General features: G+C 42.0%; 3 protein-coding genes across 6 annotated transcripts; all 3 read right to left on the reverse strand.

The window, feature by feature from the left end:
• Positions 1-360: 360 nt before the first annotated feature.
• On the reverse strand, positions 361-5,618 carry LOC136960378 (protein mono-ADP-ribosyltransferase PARP12-like). 2 transcript variants are annotated; one of them, XM_067254855.1, is made up of 12 exons: positions 5,330-5,618; positions 4,976-5,111; positions 4,424-4,739; positions 4,210-4,260; positions 3,854-3,980; positions 3,519-3,684; positions 3,220-3,340; positions 2,957-3,053; positions 2,702-2,786; positions 2,448-2,578; positions 2,205-2,356; positions 361-1,861 (listed from the first exon to the last, which is right to left on the reverse strand). In XM_067254855.1, exons 1-12 carry the CDS (start codon positions 5,587-5,589, stop codon positions 714-716), a joined length of 2,790 nt encoding a protein of 929 aa, XP_067110956.1. In that variant the 5' UTR covers positions 5,590-5,618; the 3' UTR covers positions 361-713. The 2 variants fall into 2 exon arrangements, with proteins under 2 accessions (XP_067110956.1, XP_067110955.1); XM_067254854.1 differs by having other exon boundaries at positions 4,418-4,739.
• Positions 5,619-5,916: 298 nt separating this feature from the next.
• LOC136960379 (protein mono-ADP-ribosyltransferase PARP12-like) lies at positions 5,917-11,283 on the reverse strand. Of its 2 annotated transcripts, none has more exons than XM_067254859.1 (12): positions 10,995-11,283; positions 10,641-10,776; positions 10,089-10,404; positions 9,875-9,925; positions 9,519-9,645; positions 9,184-9,349; positions 8,885-9,005; positions 8,622-8,718; positions 8,367-8,451; positions 8,112-8,242; positions 7,869-8,020; positions 5,917-7,525 (listed from the first exon to the last, which is right to left on the reverse strand). In XM_067254859.1, exons 1-12 carry the CDS (start codon positions 11,252-11,254, stop codon positions 7,032-7,034), a joined length of 2,136 nt encoding a protein of 711 aa, XP_067110960.1. In that variant the 5' UTR covers positions 11,255-11,283; the 3' UTR covers positions 5,917-7,031. The 2 variants fall into 2 exon arrangements, with proteins under 2 accessions (XP_067110960.1, XP_067110959.1); XM_067254858.1 differs by having other exon boundaries at positions 10,083-10,404.
• Positions 11,284-11,581: 298 nt separating this feature from the next.
• Positions 11,582-16,951, reverse strand: LOC136960393 (protein mono-ADP-ribosyltransferase PARP12-like). 2 transcript variants are annotated; one of them, XM_067254879.1, is made up of 12 exons: positions 16,663-16,951; positions 16,309-16,444; positions 15,754-16,069; positions 15,540-15,590; positions 15,184-15,310; positions 14,849-15,014; positions 14,550-14,670; positions 14,287-14,383; positions 14,032-14,116; positions 13,777-13,907; positions 13,534-13,685; positions 11,582-13,190 (listed from the first exon to the last, which is right to left on the reverse strand). In XM_067254879.1, exons 1-12 carry the CDS (start codon positions 16,920-16,922, stop codon positions 12,697-12,699), a joined length of 2,136 nt encoding a protein of 711 aa, XP_067110980.1. In that variant the 5' UTR covers positions 16,923-16,951; the 3' UTR covers positions 11,582-12,696. The 2 variants fall into 2 exon arrangements, with proteins under 2 accessions (XP_067110980.1, XP_067110979.1); XM_067254878.1 differs by having other exon boundaries at positions 15,748-16,069.
• Positions 16,952-19,581: the final 2,630 nt, after the last annotated feature.

Consider the following 19,581-nt stretch of genomic DNA (forward strand, 5'->3'; position numbering starts at 1 on the left):
TCATTGGTGACACATTTGTCTTGCAGGGAACAGAGTTCTATAAGAGTAACTGGCACATAGTGACCAATGTCATGTGTGAATTATTTGATGTTTTTTCTGTTGAAGGGGGTTCCTAGCAACTGAATGCTGGTGCCCTCTTGTGGTCATAAACAGTGGAGCAGTTGTATTGTGACTTGATCATGCAGTGTAGCCAGGCAAGTCCTGTAGTATAGATATAGGGAATGCCAGGACGTAATTGACTACTGGCTGTAAATAAATAACCCAACGATTTCACTTAAAGAGATACAAACTCTGACGTCCTGTCAGTTTTTTTCTTTTTCCTTATTAGTCTGAAAACATTAAAATATACAAGGGAGAAAATGGATGAATACATTCCTGCTTTAGTGTAAAGTACATTAACGTATGTGTTCAATCAATACATAATTAACTTATACGTTTTACAGCGATGCTGAGGTTACATTTCATCAATATGATTATCCTGGTGTGTGCAATAACAACCACGTTCTAAAAGGGTTAAAATACCACTGAAATCTGTAACTATGAAAGAATAGCATGATACAACACATGTAGTTAAGCTGAATACAATTGTTCGGACAAGTTTCAACAGAACACAAAAAGCATACTTTTCTGCTCACCCAGAAATTCGTGATTTTAATATTTCTGATTTGTGGCAAGTTAATGTTTAATAGTTTGTTAGTCACTCATTTGAGATTTTAGCTGATTACACATTTGTCTTTCTTTGTTGTTTGTTGTTTGGAATATGATGTGGAAGGTTTTGGGTCTGGTTCTGGGTCTGAGGCTAGAGCCGGAGAGGGCTTTGGGTCTGAGGCCATGGCTGAGGTCGGGGGCGGAACGTTGTATCTCAGGTGGAGACGTCTGGCCAGCTGGGCATCTTGCTCTATCTGACTATTGTTGGGGGGGGACACTGTGGTACCTGAGGCTGAGTCTGTTGGTAGAAAGTTGTATGTCAAGTGGAGAAGTTTGGCCAGCTGGGCATCTTCCTCTATCTGACTATTGTGGGAGAGAGACACTGTGGTACGTGATGCTGGGGCTGGGACTAGAATTGGGGCTGGGGCTGGGACTAGAACTGGGGATCGTGCAAGGGCTGGAGCTGGGGCTGGGACTAGAACTGGGGATCGTGCAAGGGTTGGAGCTGGGAATAGAGCTGGGGGTCGTGCAAGGGCTGGAGCTGGGGCTGGGACTAGAACTGGGGATCGTGCAATGGTTGGAGCTGGGAATAGAACTGGGGGTCGTGCAAGGGCTGGAGCTGGGGCTGGGACTAGAACTGGGGGTCGTGCAAGGGTTGGAGCTGGGGCTGGGACTAGAACTGGGGGTCGTGCAAGGGTTGGAGCTGGGGCTGGGAATAGAACTGGGGGTCGTGCAAGGGCTGGGGCTGGGACTAGAACTGGGGGTCGTGGAAGGGCTGGAGCTGGGGCTGGGGTTGAACGTTGGGCTGGTACTGGAGCTGAGAATGGGGATGGGGCTGAGGCTGTGAATATAACTGGGGCTCGTGTAAGGATTGGAGCTGAGAATGGGGCAGGGACAGAGACTGAAGCTGGGACTGGACGGTTGTATGCCTGGTGTGGCAAGTCCTGGACATGGGGTTGATCACCATACGTGATGAGGTATTCTGGGTAGACCTGGTGTTTCTCAAACACAACGAAGATGGAGGGGTTTGTCACGTTGTCTACACAGCTGTCGTAGAAGACGGTGTCTCCTCCATCTTTGGAGGGAGGGCGGAGGTAGCTGGAGTCTCCTCTGGTGTAGTCTCCCACCAACACACGAGACACGAACATGGTCTTGACAGGTGACTGGCCTGTGTAGCTGTGAGAGTATTTGGCATCCCTGGCAAAGTAGCTCCCTTATAGTTGATAGACAGAGGAGAAACATACATATACAATCCAAAGAAGTATTCAATCATTTTGCATATTGTACATACATAATATTATTGAAAGGATCTACTTTTAACTAAAATAATTTACTATTGTACAGTTCTAATGTAAACTGATACTTTACAGTTACTGAAAGTTCTCCTGTAAACTCCTATTATGTGCAATTGTGAAGTATTCAGGAAACAATATGGTAAATGACTGCTTTCCGTAAAGTAAACTAGCGGGAAGTAACTGTAAACTACCATCAAGTAGCCTAGGACTGTAACTTCTTTAAACCTTATCTATGCTGACGAGAGATCTGTCCTGTCCCACCTTTTCCATACGCAGTCCCATGCGTTCCACAGATCCTCCAATCAAAGTTGCTGTGACAGATAGCATCGATGTACTTGGAGTCCGTGCCGTGGAAGAGCTTCTTCTCTGTTGGATTCTTTCCTCCATTGCTCTTCTTCATCAGATCCCTTTGCCTATTCAGAAAACATACAACAATAGATGTGTCGCAGAACATCCTGACAGACTTTGATAAACGTGGTTCTTGCATGTGAGAAAGGGGCATACCACTGAAAGACCTCCCAAAGCGCTCGGTTCTGAATCCTCTCGATCTTGTGAAAGCGTAGGTCTCTGACAGTACTGATGAAAAGCTGCTCGATCTCCTTGTACTCCGATGATGATGTCTGGAGGAGAACTTTCTATGGTAAAGGATGAGAGGTATAATGTCAATGTATAGGAGGAGGGATACACTCTTTCAAAGTTGCACAATAAAGAATGGGAAAGAAGGGCATTAGGAATGCCCTTACATTAGGAAATCATACCTTGAATCCTGTGTCAGGAGTTTGAGCCTTGTCCCAGTGCCCTGGTAAGGCTTTGAAATTGGATTGATTGTTGGGCATTCTTTTGCTGAAATAAAGAAAAATGGAAGTGTGGAATAGGAGTTGTTGAAGTTACAGTGACTGTTAACAAAATAAACATGTGGTTTGATCTGCCAAGACAAACAAATAATAAGTTTACTTCCGTCACCAAACTTCGCTCAACAAAAAAGAGGTATAATGTCACCATCAACACTGTACCTGGTTTTGATTGTTTGTGCATCAGACAAAGACACAAATTTGGGCCGTCTTCTCACAGGTCTTCTGGTGCCAAATCTCTTGTTTGTCTGCATCATGTCTATGGAGACAAGCCTCTTATTGTTGAGGTAATTTATTGAACAAAACACCTCCCTGTGGACACTGCTGCTGTTAATGTTAAAATGATCTGTCAGATCTAAAATGTACAGCAGCTACAGCATGATTTCAGTGCTGCATTTATTTCCTGTCAAGTTATCCTCACTGACCTTTGAAACTGAGAGTGTAGCTCTGAGACCCTGCGGTGAAGTCCATGTCTGACTTGTCGTCACTTTGGAACCTCTGTTCCAGATCCTCACTGGTGATGCTGGCCGTCCTGAGGACTGCACTCTGCAAGGAAGTCATGAAATAAGTTTGCGTTACAGAGAAATTCTACCCGATGGAAAGAACCTTTTGTAAAAATACAAGAACTGTCTAAAACACCGTTCCATAGTATTATAACTCTCTTTAGCTCCCTAAGGTGTTGTTCTGGACAGTATAGACTTGAACTACAGTGTTTCCAACTCACTGCTGTAGCATACTGGATCCAGTTCCCAGACTCATCCTGCCAGTACCACAGCCACTCAGTAGTGAGGATGAAGCTGGGCTGGAGGATGGACGAGATGGTTGACAGACGTCTGGCTGTGTTCAGGCCGCAGGTCATGTCATCAAAACACACCGGCTCCAGTCCCTGACTAGGAAAAGAAGGAAAAACAGATTCTGTCCATTTTGGGGAGGGAGAAAATAAAAAAGATATTGGCCTATGTTGTCTGTCATTATCGAAGGTCCTTCAGTGTGTAACGTTCTGTATACATTGTGGCATTAAGATTCAGCAAGAAAAGATTCTGCAAAAACAGAACAAACCCGTATGTCTTTGATGGGTCACAGTAGTCCTTCTCAATCTCCTCGTTGTTGGGTAGGGCTGTCCACTGCCTCCTCTCCTTCACCTCCCACTGGTAGGGCAGGGTGGAGTGGACCTTAAAGCACCTGTCTGAAACATCAGACCTGGGTCGATTACTCTTTACAAATACTGTGAAATGCTTGCGTGCACTTGATAACAGTACCATCTGCAATGACCTATAAGTGTCAACTTTCAGCCCAATTAAACACCAATCCAATGCACTTCACTTTCAGTGATCTTTGAAATTACACTCTGAAGAACTGGATTACTGCTGGGATTATACAACAAATTCATCTTTACAAAATAACTATTTCCTTACCACCATGTTTGCAGCTGCCCTTGACATAGTACATACATATCTCAGTTTTGTCTGAGGAAAGATAAACAAAAAGGTTAGTCAAGACAACATCGACTCAGCAGTTCAGGAATAGGGCCTGGAATCAGCAGCACAATACCACAGTACATATCATATCCTCCAAAACGTGAGGCCTTTGACCACCACCATCCTGGTTATGCCTCTACAGTACCTTTACCCCTTTGCGGCCCTCTGTTCGGTCCCCTGTTGTCTGCTGGTGCGGCCCTGGCTGATGGTCGATGGCCGTGTTCTGCCCGATCCTGGTGTCTCAGAGCCTCGATGCTGGTGTAGATGGACTTGATGCGTCCGATGATGTGGTTGGGGACTCCTCTGTCCTGCAGGGTCTTCAGAGGGTGGGGCTCGAAGAAATCGTGCGCCCGCGGACAGCTGCATGCGCCGCGGAGATAGTTCTCACAGATGTGCATCCTCCTGCAGTTCTCGCTATCGGGGCACTTCCCATACTCTCCCACACCGTTGTTGTAGGAGTGACACACCTGGGGTAGGAGGTCACGAGGAGGATAATCAAAGGGGTTTGTGTAGTATTTGAGAGAGCAATTCTATCTATCTATTTTTGTGTAACTAAGCAGAATTGGTTTAAGTCCTCTCCTCCTCAATGCAAATAGCTCTTACCAGCTTCATGCAATTAATCACTCTTTTCTTACACTGAGGAGTGATTCTAACCTATTAAACTCAATTACACACATACTTTCCAGATACATTGCTCACTTACAGGTGGTAAGAGTGAGTTGTCGTTTAAGAGTAACAAGCTGCAAAGTTCATCTCTGTTCAGGTCCTTTAAACCATTTTCTCTCAGGACCATGGCATTTTGAACGTTGAAGAGGTCATGTCCAAAGCGACACACAGCTCTTAAGGCACAAATAAATATCTACGTTAGTTCTAACATCCACACACAAAAACCAAAGAAGACACATTCAACATTGGTTTGCTACAATAAGGCAGGCTTAATATTCCTATCACGTGACAAAAAATATGTGAAATGGTAGGCTAACGCAGCCTATTTAAAAAGACAGATCTCAAACACACTTTTGGAAATATTGAGTCTCCGTATCCATAACTGACCTACCTGTGACAAACTCCTAATAAAAATCGTTTACATAGGTGTAATTTGATACAACCTTGACAATCTTTGGACATACACAGTCGAACTGTGGTTTTTGCTATAAGCGTTCGCTCTCCGTCAACAACTGCGATAGAAAATCTTTCTCGATTGACAATCAAATTCCACAGCTCACTGAAGTCGCCAATAGAAAGGTTGAACGTTAATTTATCGACATTCATTGATCCATAATTTGCGCAGAGTAGTTTTGTTATTTCAGACTCCATTGTGTTTGCCCAACATAGACTGCTGTGCGACGCACTGCAAGCTGGGCTTTGAGGAGGTTCTTGAGTTTGTGACAGGGCTACCACTGATGAATCGAAACCGAAACTTATTCTATTTTTGCCCATATTCACCAATCAAATGTTAAGTAAATCATATTTTGTCACACTCCCTTCTTAGGCCAAAGTTCCACTGAAATGACCCACACAATGGAAATATGACATGCTCAATTAAGTTCTAAATTTCACCACCTATGTCAAAAAGAAGATTCAAATAAAAACAACACAAAAACCTGCATTTTAATTCAATTACTTTAATCCAACAATCCATAAAGTAGATTAAGGCACGTTGAGAGCATCATTGCACCTGAAACTAGAGAGGGTACAATTTCTGGGGAAATTGTAGGGTGTGCTTGTGCCAATTACACAAAATAACCCCACAACGACAGATTGAAATGAAAACAGGAGGCATGGATTTGGTTGATATTTCCTAAAACCCCTTGAAGAAATGCAAAAAACGGAATTATCTTACATTACAGAGCAATTAGTCTTTAAACTAGGCTTTAGGTCTGAATATATCCTTACTAACACATCTCAAGGTGTGCTAAGAGATTTTTGTGTTAGCTTTGTGTTAGGTCCAGGGCGTGTTCACAGTTAACACTGGGTCACAGTTCACATGGCTGACGAGGTTAGCCATGTTAGCTCTAAACTGAATAAAATCCACTGATTTCGTTACTACACAAGTACCTGGGAATTTAGATATATTAAATACATGTTCTTTTCAAAAGCATGTGGATGAGCTGGTCAACAGAAGATTAGATTGTATCTGGGCTTCCTCTATAGAAATAAATGACATATTAATAGCCCAAAAAAGTCATTGTTAAATTAGAATGAATTGTTTTATTACACATCAGGCCTTGTTGGTGCAGTAGTCATGCCTAAACCATCAGCCTTATCTTCTGTGTAAACCTTCAGACACAGCCCATTACACTACGACTTTGGACTAGTTGAACCTTACAGAAGGTCTATATCCACATTTTATCGAACATGTTTCTTGTAGGCAGGCTTCCTTGTAAGATAATGACATAACTTTCTACAATGGGATACCCTGCAATGAATCCTGATGAATAAATAATACAAAAAGTCTGAATAGTGGTTCATTAGCCTTGTCTACACTGTAAAGGCAAACGGAAGTGATAGTGTAAATAAGGACACACAGACAAATGATCGATAATCTTTGATTCATGCAATTAGGATAAAATACAAAGGGGATTAATCACTCAGACTAAAAGTGCTTAAATGACACAATGACCAATAGAATGATAAACTAAGAAATAATTATACAGTTGCTAAACTTTGCTGTATATTTTCAAATCACGTACAACTTGCATTGATATATATATATATATATATATATTGATGTCAGTTTAGTATTTTATTACCCAATATTAACACATAACACATGAGCTGTTGGAATTTTCATCCTGCCTTTGATATGGGGAGTGTGTATTGGGAGGGTTTGAGACTGGGGCTTGAGTTTGAGCTGTACAACTGTATTGCTGGTAGAGCAATCTGGCCATGTGGGCATCTGTGTGCTGACTATACCGTAGAGGAGACACTGAGGCTCTGGTGGGTGCTTGTGCTGGACGGTTGTATGCCTGGTGTGGCAAGTCCTGGACATGGGGTTGATCACCATACGTGATGAGGTATTCTGGGTAGACCTGGTGTTTCTCAAACACCACGAAGATGGAGGGGTTTGTCACGTTGTCTACACAGCTGTCGTAGAAGACGGTGTCTCCTCCATCTTTGGAGGGAGGGCGGAGGTAGCTGGAGTCTCCTCTGGTGTAGTCTCCCACCAACACACGAGACACGAACATGGTCTTGACAGGTGACTGGCCTGTGTAGCTGTGAGAGTATTTGGCATCCCTGGCAAAGTAGCTCCCTTATAGTTGATAGACAGAGGAGAAACATACATATACAATCCAAAGAAGTATTCAATCATTTTGCATATTGTACATACATAATATTATTGAAAGGATCTACTTTTAACTAAAATAATTTACTATTGTACAGTTCTAATGTAAACTGATACTTTACAGTTACTGAAAGTTCTCCTGTAAACTCCTATTATGTGCAATTGTGAAGTATTCAGGAAACAATATGGTAAATGACTGCTTTCCGTAAAGTAAACTAGCGGGAAGTAACTGTAAACTACCATCAAGTAGCCTAGGACTGTAACTTCTTTAAACCTTATCTATGCTGACGAGAGATCTGTCCTGTCCCACCTTTTCCATACGCAGTCCCATGCGTTCCACAGATCCTCCAATCAAAGTTGCTGTGACAGATAGCATCGATGTACTTGGAGTCCGTGCCGTGGAAGAGCTTCTTCTCTGTTGGATTCTTTCCTCCATTGCTCTTCTTCATCAGATCCCTTTGCCTATTCAGAAAACATACAACAATAGATGTGTCGCAGAACATCCTGACAGACTTTGATAAACGTGGTTCTTGCATGTGAGAAAGGGGCATACCACTGAAAGACCTCCCAAAGCGCTCGGTTCTGAATCCTCTCGATCTTGTGAAAGCGTAGGTCTCTGACAGTACTGATGAAAAGCTGCTCGATCTCCTTGTACTCCGATGATGATGTCTGGAGGAGAACTTTCTAATGGTAAAGGATGAGAGGTATAATGTCAATGTATAGGAGGAGGGATACACTCTTTCAAAGTTGCACAATAAAGAATGGGAAAGAAGGGCATTAGGAATGCCCTTACATTAGGAAATCATACCTTGAATCCTGTGTCAGGAGTTTGAGCCTTGTCCCAGTGCCCTGGTAAGGCTTTGAAATTGGATTGATTGTTGGGCATTCTTTTGCTGAAATAAAGAAAAATGGAAGTGTGGAATAGGAGTTGTTGAAGTTACAGTGACTGTTAACAAAATAAACATGTGGTTTGATCTGCCAAGACAAACAAATAATAAGTTTACTTCCGTCACCAAACTTCGCTCAACAAAAAAGAGGTATAATGTCACCATCAACACTGTACCTGGTTTTGATTGTTTGTGCATCAGACAAAGACACAAATTTGGGCCGTCTTCTCACAGGTCTTCTGGTGCCAAATCTCTTGTTTGTCTGCATCATGTCTATGGAGACAAGCCTCTTATTGTTGAGGTAATTTATTGAACAAAACACCTCCCTGTGGACACTGCTGCTGTTAATGTTAAAATGATCTGTCAGATCTAAAATGTACAGCAGCTACAGCATGATTTCAGTGCTGCATTTATTTCCTGTCAAGTTATCCTCACTGACCTTTGAAACTGAGAGTGTAGCTCTGAGACCCTGCGGTGAAGTCCATGTCTGACTTGTCGTCACTTTGGAACCTCTGTTCCAGATCCTCACTGGTGATGCTGGCCGTCCTGAGGACTGCACTCTGCAAGGAAGTCATGAAATAAGTTTGCGTTACAGAGAAATTCTACCCGATGGAAAGAACCTTTTGTAAAAATACAAGAACTGTCTAAAACACCGTTCCATAGTATTATAACTCTCTTTAGCTCCCTAAGGTGTTGTTCTGGACAGTATAGACTTGAACTACAGTGTTTCCAACTCACTGCTGTAGCATACTGGATCCAGTTCCCAGACTCATCCTGCCAGTACCACAGCCACTCAGTAGTGAGGATGAAGCTGGGCTGGAGGATGGACGAGATGGTTGACAGACGTCTGGCTGTGTTCAGGCCGCAGGTCATGTCATCAAAACACACCGGCTCCAGTCCCTGACTAGGAAAAGAAGGAAAAACAGATTCTGTCCATTTTGGGGAGGGAGAAAATAAAAAAGATATTGGCCTATGTTGTCTGTCATTATCGAAGGTCCTTCAGTGTGTAACGTTCTGTATACATTGTGGCATTAAGATTCAGCAAGAAAAGATTCTGCAAAAACAGAACAAACCCGTATGTCTTTGATGGGTCACAGTAGTCCTTCTCAATCTCCTCGTTGTTGGGTAGGGCTGTCCACTGCCTCCTCTCCTTCACCTCCCACTGGTAGGGCAGGGTGGAGTGGACCTTAAAGCACCTGTCTGAAACATCAGACCTGGGTCGATTACTCTTTACAAATACTGTGAAATGCTTGCGTGCACTTGATAACAGTACCATCTGCAATGACCTATAAGTGTCAACTTTCAGCCCAATTAAACACCAATCCAATGCACTTCACTTTCAGTGATCTTTGAAATTACACTCTGAAGAACTGGATTACTGCTGGGATTATACAACAAATTCATCTTTACAAAATAACTATTTCCTTACCACCATGTTTGCAGCTGCCCTTGACATAGTACATACATATCTCAGTTTTGTCTGAGGAAAGATAAACAAAAAGGTTAGTCAAGACAACATCGACTCAGCAGTTCAGGAATAGGGCCTGGAATCAGCAGCACAATACCACAGTACATATCATATCCTCCAAAACGTGAGGCCTTTGACCACCACCATCCTGGTTATGCCTCTACAGTACCTTTACCCCTTTGCGGCCCTCTGTTCGGTCCCCTGTTGTCTGCTGGTGCGGCCCTGGCTGATGGTCGATGGCCGTGTTCTGCCCGATCCTGGTGTCTCAGAGCCTCGATGCTGGTGTAGATGGACTTGATGCGTCCGATGATGTGGTTGGGGACTCCTCTGTCCTGCAGGGTCTTCAGAGGGTGGGGCTCGAAGAAATCGTGCGCCCGCGGACAGCTGCATGCGCCGCGGAGATAGTTCTCACAGATGTGCATCCTCCTGCAGTTCTCGCTATCGGGGCACTTCCCATACTCTCCCACACCGTTGTTGTAGGAGTGACACACCTGGGGTAGGAGGTCACGAGGAGGATAATCAAAGGGGTTTGTGTAGTATTTGAGAGAGCAATTCTATCTATCTATTTTTGTGTAACTAAGCAGAATTGGTTTAAGTCCTCTCCTCCTCAATGCAAATAGCTCTTACCAGCTTCATGCAATTAATCACTCTTTTCTTACACTGAGGAGTGATTCTAACCTATTAAACTCAATTACACACATACTTTCCAGATACATTGCTCACTTACAGGTGGTAAGAGTGAGTTGTCGTTTAAGAGTAACAAGCTGCAAAGTTCATCTCTGTTCAGGTCCTTTAAACCATTTTCTCTCAGGACCATGGCATTTTGAACGTTGAAGAGGTCATGTCCAAAGCGACACACAGCTCTTAAGGCACAAATAAATATCTACGTTAGTTCTAACATCCACACACAAAAACCAAAGAAGACACATTCAACATTGGTTTGCTACAATAAGGCAGGCTTAATATTCCTATCACGTGACAAAAAATATGTGAAATGGTAGGCTAACGCAGCCTATTTAAAAAGACAGATCTCAAACACACTTTTGGAAATATTGAGTCTCCGTATCCATAACTGACCTACCTGTGACAAACTCCTAATAAAAATCGTTTACATAGGTGTAATTTGATACAACCTTGACAATCTTTGGACATACACAGTCGAACTGTGGTTTTTGCTATAAGCGTTCGCTCTCCGTCAACAACTGCGATAGAAAATCTTTCTCGATTGACAATCAAATTCCACAGCTCACTGAAGTCGCCAATAGAAAGGTTGAACGTTAATTTATCGACATTCATTGATCCATAATTTGCGCAGAGTAGTTTTGTTATTTCAGACTCCATTGTGTTTGCCCAACATAGACTGCTGTGCGACGCACTGCAAGCTGGGCTTTGAGGAGGTTCTTGAGTTTGTGACAGGGCTACCACTGATGAATCGAAACCGAAACTTATTCTATTTTTGCCCATATTCACCAATCAAATGTTAAGTAAATCATATTTTGTCACACTCCCTTCTTAGGCCAAAGTTCCACTGAAATGACCCACACAATGGAAATATGACATGCTCAATTAAGTTCTAAATTTCACCACCTATGTCAAAAAGAAGATTCAAATAAAAACAACACAAAAACCTGCATTTTAATTCAATTACTTTAATCCAACAATCCATAAAGTAGATTAAGGCACGTTGAGAGCATCATTGCACCTGAAACTAGAGAGGGTACAATTTCTGGGGAAATTGTAGGGTGTGCTTGTGCCAATTACACAAAATAACCCCACAACGACAGATTGAAATGAAAACAGGAGGCATGGATTTGGTTGATATTTCCTAAAACCCCTTGAAGAAATGCAAAAAACGGAATTATCTTACATTACAGAGCAATTAGTCTTTAAACTAGGCTTTAGGTCTGAATATATCCTTACTAACACATCTCAAGGTGTGCTAAGAGATTTTTGTGTTAGCTTTGTGTTAGGTCCAGGGCGTGTTCACAGTTAACACTGGGTCACAGTTCACATGGCTGACGAGGTTAGCCATGTTAGCTCTAAACTGAATAAAATCCACTGATTTCGTTACTACACAAGTACCTGGGAATTTAGATATATTAAATACATGTTCTTTTCAAAAGCATGTGGATGAGCTGGTCAACAGAAGATTAGATTGTATCTGGGCTTCCTCTATAGAAATAAATGACATATTAATAGCCCAAAAAAGTCATTGTTAAATTAGAATGAATTGTTTTATTACACATCAGGCCTTGTTGGTGCAGTAGTCATGCCTAAACCATCAGCCTTATCTTCTGTGTAAACCTTCAGACACAGCCCATTACACTACGACTTTGGACTAGTTGAACCTTACAGAAGGTCTATATCCACATTTTATCGAACATGTTTCTTGTAGGCAGGCTTCCTTGTAAGATAATGACATAACTTTCTACAATGGGATACCCTGCAATGAATCCTGATGAATAAATAATACAAAAAGTCTGAATAGTGGTTCATTAGCCTTGTCTACACTGTAAAGGCAAACGGAAGTGATAGTGTAAATAAGGACACACAGACAAATGATCGATAATCTTTGATTCATGCAATTAGGATAAAATACAAAGGGGATTAATCACTCAGACTAAAAGTGCTTAAATGACACAATGACCAATAGAATGATAAACTAAGAAATAATTATACAGTTGCTAAACTTTGCTGTATATTTTCAAATCACGTACAACTTGCATTGATATATATATATATATATATATATTGATGTCAGTTTAGTATTTTATTACCCAATATTAACACATAACACATGAGCTGTTGGAATTTTCATCCTGCCTTTGATATGGGGAGTGTGTATTGGGAGGGTTTGAGACTGGGGCTTGAGTTTGAGCTGTACAACTGTATTGCTGGTAGAGCAATCTGGCCATGTGGGCATCTGTGTGCTGACTATACCGTAGAGGAGACACTGAGGCTCTGGTGGGTGCTTGTGCTGGACGGTTGTATGCCTGGTGTGGCAAGTCCTGGACATGGGGTTGATCACCATACGTGATGAGGTATTCTGGGTAGACCTGGTGTTTCTCAAACACCACGAAGATGGAGGGGTTTGTCACGTTGTCTACACAGCTGTCGTAGAAGACGGTGTCTCCTCCATCTTTGGAGGGAGGGCGGAGGTAGCTGGAGTCTCCTCTGGTGTAGTCTCCCACCAACACACGAGACACGAACATGGTCTTGACAGGTGACTGGCCTGTGTAGCTGTGAGAGTATTTGGCATCCCTGGCAAAGTAGCTCCCTTATAGTTGATAGACAGAGGAGAAACATACATATACAATCCAAAGAAGTATTCAATCATTTTGCATATTGTACATACATAATATTATTGAAAGGATCTACTTTTAACTAAAATAATTTACTATTGTACAGTTCTAATGTAAACTGATACTTTACAGTTACTGAAAGTTCTCCTGTAAACTCCTATTATGTGCAATTGTGAAGTATTCAGGAAACAATATGGTAAATGACTGCTTTCCGTAAAGTAAACTAGCGGGAAGTAACTGTAAACTACCATCAAGTAGCCTAGGACTGTAACTTCTTTAAACCTTATCTATGCTGACGAGAGATCTGTCCTGTCCCACCTTTTCCATACGCAGTCCCATGCGTTCCACAGATCCTCCAATCAAAGTTGCTGTGACAGATAGCATCGATGTACTTGGAGTCCGTGCCGTGGAAGAGCTTCTTCTCTGTTGGATTCTTTCCTCCATTGCTCTTCTTCATCAGATCCCTTTGCCTATTCAGAAAACATACAACAATAGATGTGTCGCAGAACATCCTGACAGACTTTGATAAACGTGGTTCTTGCATGTGAGAAAGGGGCATACCACTGAAAGACCTCCCAAAGCGCTCGGTTCTGAATCCTCTCGATCTTGTGAAAGCGTAGGTCTCTGACAGTACTGATGAAAAGCTGCTCGATCTCCTTGTACTCCGATGATGATGTCTGGAGGAGAACTTTCTAATGGTAAAGGATGAGAGGTATAATGTCAATGTATAGGAGGAGGGATACACTCTTTCAAAGTTGCACAATAAAGAATGGGAAAGAAGGGCATTAGGAATGCCCTTACATTAGGAAATCATACCTTGAATCCTGTGTCAGGAGTTTGAGCCTTGTCCCAGTGCCCTGGTAAGGCTTTGAAATTGGATTGATTGTTGGGCATTCTTTTGCTGAAATAAAGAAAAATGGAAGTGTGGAATAGGAGTTGTTGAAGTTACAGTGACTGTTAACAAAATAAACATGTGGTTTGATCTGCCAAGACAAACAAATAATAAGTTTACTTCCGTCACCAAACTTCGCTCAACAAAAAAGAGGTATAATGTCACCATCAATACTGTACCTGGTTTTGATTGTTTGTGCATCAGACAAAGACACAAATTTGGGCCGTCTTCTCACAGGTCTTCTGGTGCCAAATCTCTTGTTTGTCTGCATCATGTCTATGGAGACAAGCCTCTTATTGTTGAGGTAATTTATTGAACAAAACACCTCCCTGTGGACACTGCTGCTGTTAATGTTAAAATGATCTGTCAGATCTAAAATGTACAGCAGCTACAGCATGATTTCAGTGCTGCATTTATTTCCTGTCAAGTTATCCTCACTGACCTTTGAAACTGAGAGTGTAGCTCTGAGACCCTGCGGTGAAGTCCATGTCTGACTTGTCGTCACTTTGGAACCTCTGTTCCAGATCCTCACTGGTGATGCTGGCCGTCCTGAGGACTGCACTCTGCAAGGAAGTCATGAAATAAGTTTGCGTTACAGAGAAATTCTACCCGATGGAAAGAACCTTTTGTAAAAATACAAGAACTGTCTAAAACACCGTTCCATAGTATTATAACTCTCTTTAGCTCCCTAAGGTGTTGTTCTGGACAGTATAGACTTGAACTACAGTGTTTCCAACTCACTGCTGTAGCATACTGGATCCAGTTCCCAGACTCATCCTGCCAGTACCACAGCCACTCAGTAGTGAGGATGAAGCTGGGCTGGAGGATGGACGAGATGGTTGACAGACGTCTGGCTGTGTTCAGGCCGCAGGTCATGTCATCAAAACACACCGGCTCCAGTCCCTGACTAGGAAAAGAAGGAAAAACAGATTCTGTCCATTTTGGGGAGGGAGAAAATAAAAAAGATATTGGCCTATGTTGTCTGTCATTATCGAAGGTCCTTCAGTGTGTAACGTTCTGTATACATTGTGGCATTAAGATTCAGCAAGAAAAGATTCTGCAAAAACAGAACAAACCCGTATGTCTTTGATGGGTCACAGTAGTCCTTCTCAATCTCCTCGTTGTTGGGTAGGGCTGTCCACTGCCTCCTCTCCTTCACCTCCCACTGGTAGGGCAGGGTGGAGTGGACCTTAAAGCACCTGTCTGAAACATCAGACCTGGGTCGATTACTCTTTACAAATACTGTGAAATGCTTGCGTGCACTTGATAACAGTACCATCTGCAATGACCTATAAGTGTCAACTTTCAGCCCAATTAAACACCAATCCAATGCACTTCACTTTCAGTGATCTTTGAAATTACACTCTGAAGAACTGGATTACTGCTGGGATTATACAACAAATTCATCTTTACAAAATAACTATTTCCTTACCACCATGTTTGCAGCTGCCCTTGACATAGTACATACATATCTCAGTTTTGTCTGAGGAAAGATAAACAAAAAGGTTAGTCAAGACAACATCGACTCAGCAGTTCAGGAATAGGGCCTGGAATCAGCAGCACAATACCACAGTACATATCATATCCTCCAAAACGTGAGGCCTTTGACCACCACCATCCTGGTTATGCCTCTACAGTACCTTTACCCCTTTGCGGCCCTCTGTTCGGTCCCCTGTTGTCTGCTGGTGCGGCCCTGGCTGATGGTCGATGGCCGTGTTCTGCCCGATCCTGGTGTCTCAGAGCCTCGATGCTGGTGTAGATGGACTTGATGCGTCCGATGATGTGGTTGGGGACTCCTCTGTCCTGCAGGGTCTTCAGAGGGTGGGGCTCGAAGAAATCGTGCGCCCGCGGACAGCTGCATGCGCCGCGGAGATAGTTCTCACAGATGTGCATCCTCCTGCAGTTCTCGCTATCGGGGCACTTCCCATACTCTCCCACACCGTTGTTGTAGGAGTGACAAACCTGGGGTAGGAGGTCACGAGGAGGATAATCAAAGGGGTTTGTGAAGTAGTATTTGAGAGAGCAATTCTATCTATCTATTTTTGTGTAACTAAGCAGAATTGGTTTAAGTCCTCTCCTCCTCAATGCAAATAGCTCTTACCAGCTTCATGCAATTAATCACTCTTTTCTTACACTGAGGAGTGATTCTAACCTATTAAACTCAATTACACACATACTTTCCAGATACATTGCTCACTTACAGGTGGTAAGAGTGAGTTGTCGTTTAAGAGTAACAAGCTGCAAAGTTCATCTCTGTTCAGGTCCTTTAAACCATTTTCTCTCAGGACCATGGCATTTTGAACGTTGAAGAGGTCATGTCCAAAGCGACACACAGCTCTTAAGGCACAAATAAATATCTACGTTAGTTCTAACATCCACACACAAAAACCAAAGAAGACACATTCAACATTGGTTTGCTACAATAAGGCAGGCTTAATATTCCTATCACGTGACAAAAAATATGTGAAATGGTAGGCTAACGCAGCCTATTTAAAAAGACAGATCTCAAACACACTTTTGGAAATATTGAGTCTCCGTATCCATAACTGACCTACCTGTGACAAACTCCTAATAAAAATCGTTTACATAGGTGTAATTTGATACAACCTTGACAATCTTTGGACATACACAGTCGAACTGTGGTTTTTGCTATAAGCGTTCGCTCTCCGTCAACAACTGCGATAGAAAATCTTTCTCGATTGACAATCAAATTCCACAGCTCACTGAAGTCGCCAATAGAAAGGTTGAACGTTAATTCATCGACATTCATCGATCCATAATTTGCGCAGAGTAGTTTTGTTATTTCAGACTCCATTGTGTTTGCCCAACATAGACTGCTGTGCGACGCACTGCAAGCTGGGCTTTGAGGAGGTTCTTGAGTTTGTGACAGGGCTACCACTGATGAATCGAAACCGAAACTTATTCTATTTTTGCCCATATTCACCAATCAAATGTTAAGTAAATCATATTTTGTCACACTCCCTTCTTAGGCCAAAGTTCCACTGAAATGACCCACACAATGGAAATATGACATGCTCAATTAAGTTTTAAATTTCACCACCTATGTCAAAAAGAAGATTCAAATAAAAACAACACAAAAACCTGCATTTTAATTCAATTACTTTAATCCAACAATCCATAATGTAGATTAAGGCACGTTGAGAGCATCATTGCACCTGAAATTACACAAAATAACCCCACAACGACAGATTGAAATGAACACAGGAGGCATGGATTTGGTTGATATTTCCTAAAAACCCTTGAAGAAATGCAAAAAAACGGAATTATCTTACATTACAGAGCAATTAGTCTTTATACTAGGCTTTAGGTCTGAATATATCCTTACTAACACATCTCAAGGTGTGCTAAGAGATTTTTGTGTTAGCTTTGTGTTAGGTCCAGGGCGTGTTCACAGTTAACACTGGGTCACAGTTCACATGGCTGACGAGGTTAGCCATGTTAGCTCTAAACTGAATAGAATCCACTGATTTCGTTACTACACAAGTACCTGGGAATTTAGATATATTAAATACATGTTCTTTTCAAAAGCATGTGGATGAGCTGGTCAACAGAAGATTAGATTGTATCTGGGCTTCCTCTATAGAAATAAATGACATATTAATAGCCCAAAAAAGTCATTGTTAAATTAGAATGAATTGTTTTATTACACATCAGGCCTTGTTGGTGCAGTAGTCATGCCTAAACCATCAGCCTTATCTTCTGTGTAAACTTTCAGACACAGCCCATTACACTACGACTTTGGACTAGTTGAACCTTACAGAAGGTCTATATCCACATTTTATCGAACATGTTTCTTGTAGGCAGGCTTCCTTGTAAGATAATGACATAACTTTCTACAATGGGATACCCTGCAATGAATCCTGATGAATACATAATACAAAAAGTCTGAATAGTGGTTCATTAGCCTTGTCTACACTGTAAAGGCAAACGGAAGTGATTCATGAAATTAGGATAAAATACAAAGGGGATTAATCACTCAGACTAAAAGTGCTTAAATGACACAATGACCAATAGAATGATAAACTAAGAAATAATTATACAGTTGCTAAACTTTGCTGTATATTTTCAAATCATGTACAACTTGCATTGATATATATATATATTGATTTCAGTTTAGTATTTTATTACCCAATATTAACACATAACACATGAGCTGTTGGAATTTTCATCCTGCCTTTGATATGGAGAGTGTGTATTGGGAGGGTTTGAGACTGGGGCTTGAGTTTGAGCTGTACAACTGTATTGCTGGTAGAGCAATCTGGCCATGTGGGCATCTGTGTGCTGACTATACCGTAGAGGAGACACTGAGGCTCTGGTGGGTGCTTGTGCTGAAAGGTTGTATGCCTGGTGTGGCAAGTCCTGGACATGGGGTTGATCACCATACGTGATGAGGCATTCTGGGTAGACCTGGTGTTTCTCAAACACCACGAAGATGGAGGGGTTTGTCACGTTGTCTACAAGGACATTTCATTTCTGAGGAAACGAAATCGAACACATCTTGGCCCATCAACTGCGTTAGTGCTATATTTCCTACATGTGACCATTACCTAATCTAATGCACTACATATGGTAATTAAAAATTATTTTGGACACTATTTTGTAGGCTACTCATTTGTCATAAGTTTGCGATGCGTTATATACGCGTATAAACAGGTTACGTTTGAGATCTTCCACCCCCCCCCCCCCCCCCCCCCAAATTAGGGCATGGTTAAATCCTAAAGGTCGAGAAGTCAAGTAGCCTATGCCCACCCAAAATAACAGCAAAACACGTTACGCGTTTAAAGAAGAAAAAAAGAGTGGATTGACAAAAGCCTAAAAAGAAAGTAAATTAAAATGACAGAGTAGCCTAGATGGTAGACGACAGTAGACCTACAGTTCTGTAACAGGTAGGCCTAATGGGTGTAGCCTAATAAACCTTGAACTATTTGTGTATCGGTAATAGAGCCACTAACACATAGAACATTTGTGTTTATGTAACAGTCTATGATGTTGAGTAGCCTAAGTAGGCTATCCAGGCGTGTAAATATCAAAATGATATATGTAGGCCTAATACTGACACTACATAGCCTATTCTTTAATAAAATTATACTTTTGGTCGTATCGCAGCGTATGCCTACTTTCACCAGTGGAGGGCGATATATCATCAGCACTGGGCTGACGCGTGCTGCGAAGTCACAACATGATATGTTAGACTATTGTTATACTTCACTACACCGAATTATTAAAGTGGATGTGTCGTCGGTGCCTTACTACACAACAGCTAATTCTGTATGTCAATACCCATGTGGACTGGATTTCACCGTGCAGTGGTTGAATAGCCTAGCTATAGCCTAGCAGTCACAGGCTACAAAAAAAGTCCATATAGGCCTACTATTATTTTATAATTTTCTTAACTTGTGGGACTACAACACAATGTTCCAACCGCAGTTAGCCAACTTCAACGTGATCAGCGA

Source organism: Osmerus mordax, chromosome 17 (assembly GCF_038355195.1).
Source record: "Osmerus mordax isolate fOsmMor3 chromosome 17, fOsmMor3.pri, whole genome shotgun sequence".
NCBI classification, from domain to species: Eukaryota; Metazoa; Chordata; class Actinopteri; order Osmeriformes; family Osmeridae; genus Osmerus; species Osmerus mordax.

Excerpts from the sequence above, each read along its gene's own strand:
- LOC136960378 (XM_067254854.1), bottom strand. The coding sequence starts at position 5,589 with ATGGAGTCTGAAATAACAAAACTACTCTGCGCAAATTATGGATCAATG. Across the intron at positions 2,579-2,701 it reads CTCCTGACACAGGATTCAAG|AAAGTTCTCCTCCAGACATC; the intron begins GTATGATTTCCT and ends CCTTTACCATAG. Across the intron at positions 1,862-2,204 it reads TGGGACTGCGTATGGAAAAG|GGAGCTACTTTGCCAGGGAT; the intron begins GTGGGACAGGAC and ends ATCAACTATAAG.
- LOC136960379 (XM_067254858.1), bottom strand. The coding sequence starts at position 11,254 with ATGGAGTCTGAAATAACAAAACTACTCTGCGCAAATTATGGATCAATG. Across the intron at positions 10,777-10,994 it reads TTATTAGGAGTTTGTCACAG|AGCTGTGTGTCGCTTTGGAC; the intron begins GTAGGTCAGTTA and ends TTGTGCCTTAAG. Across the intron at positions 8,719-8,884 it reads CTACACTCTCAGTTTCAAAG|ACATGATGCAGACAAACAAG; the intron begins GTCAGTGAGGAT and ends TTGTCTCCATAG.
- LOC136960393 (XM_067254878.1), bottom strand. The coding sequence starts at position 16,922 with ATGGAGTCTGAAATAACAAAACTACTCTGCGCAAATTATGGATCGATG. Across the intron at positions 15,591-15,747 it reads AGGGCCGCAAAGGGGTAAAG|ACAAAACTGAGATATGTATG; the intron begins GTACTGTAGAGG and ends ATCTTTCCTCAG. Across the intron at positions 14,671-14,848 it reads GGATCCAGTATGCTACAGCA|AGTGCAGTCCTCAGGACGGC; the intron begins GTGAGTTGGAAA and ends ACTTCCTTGCAG.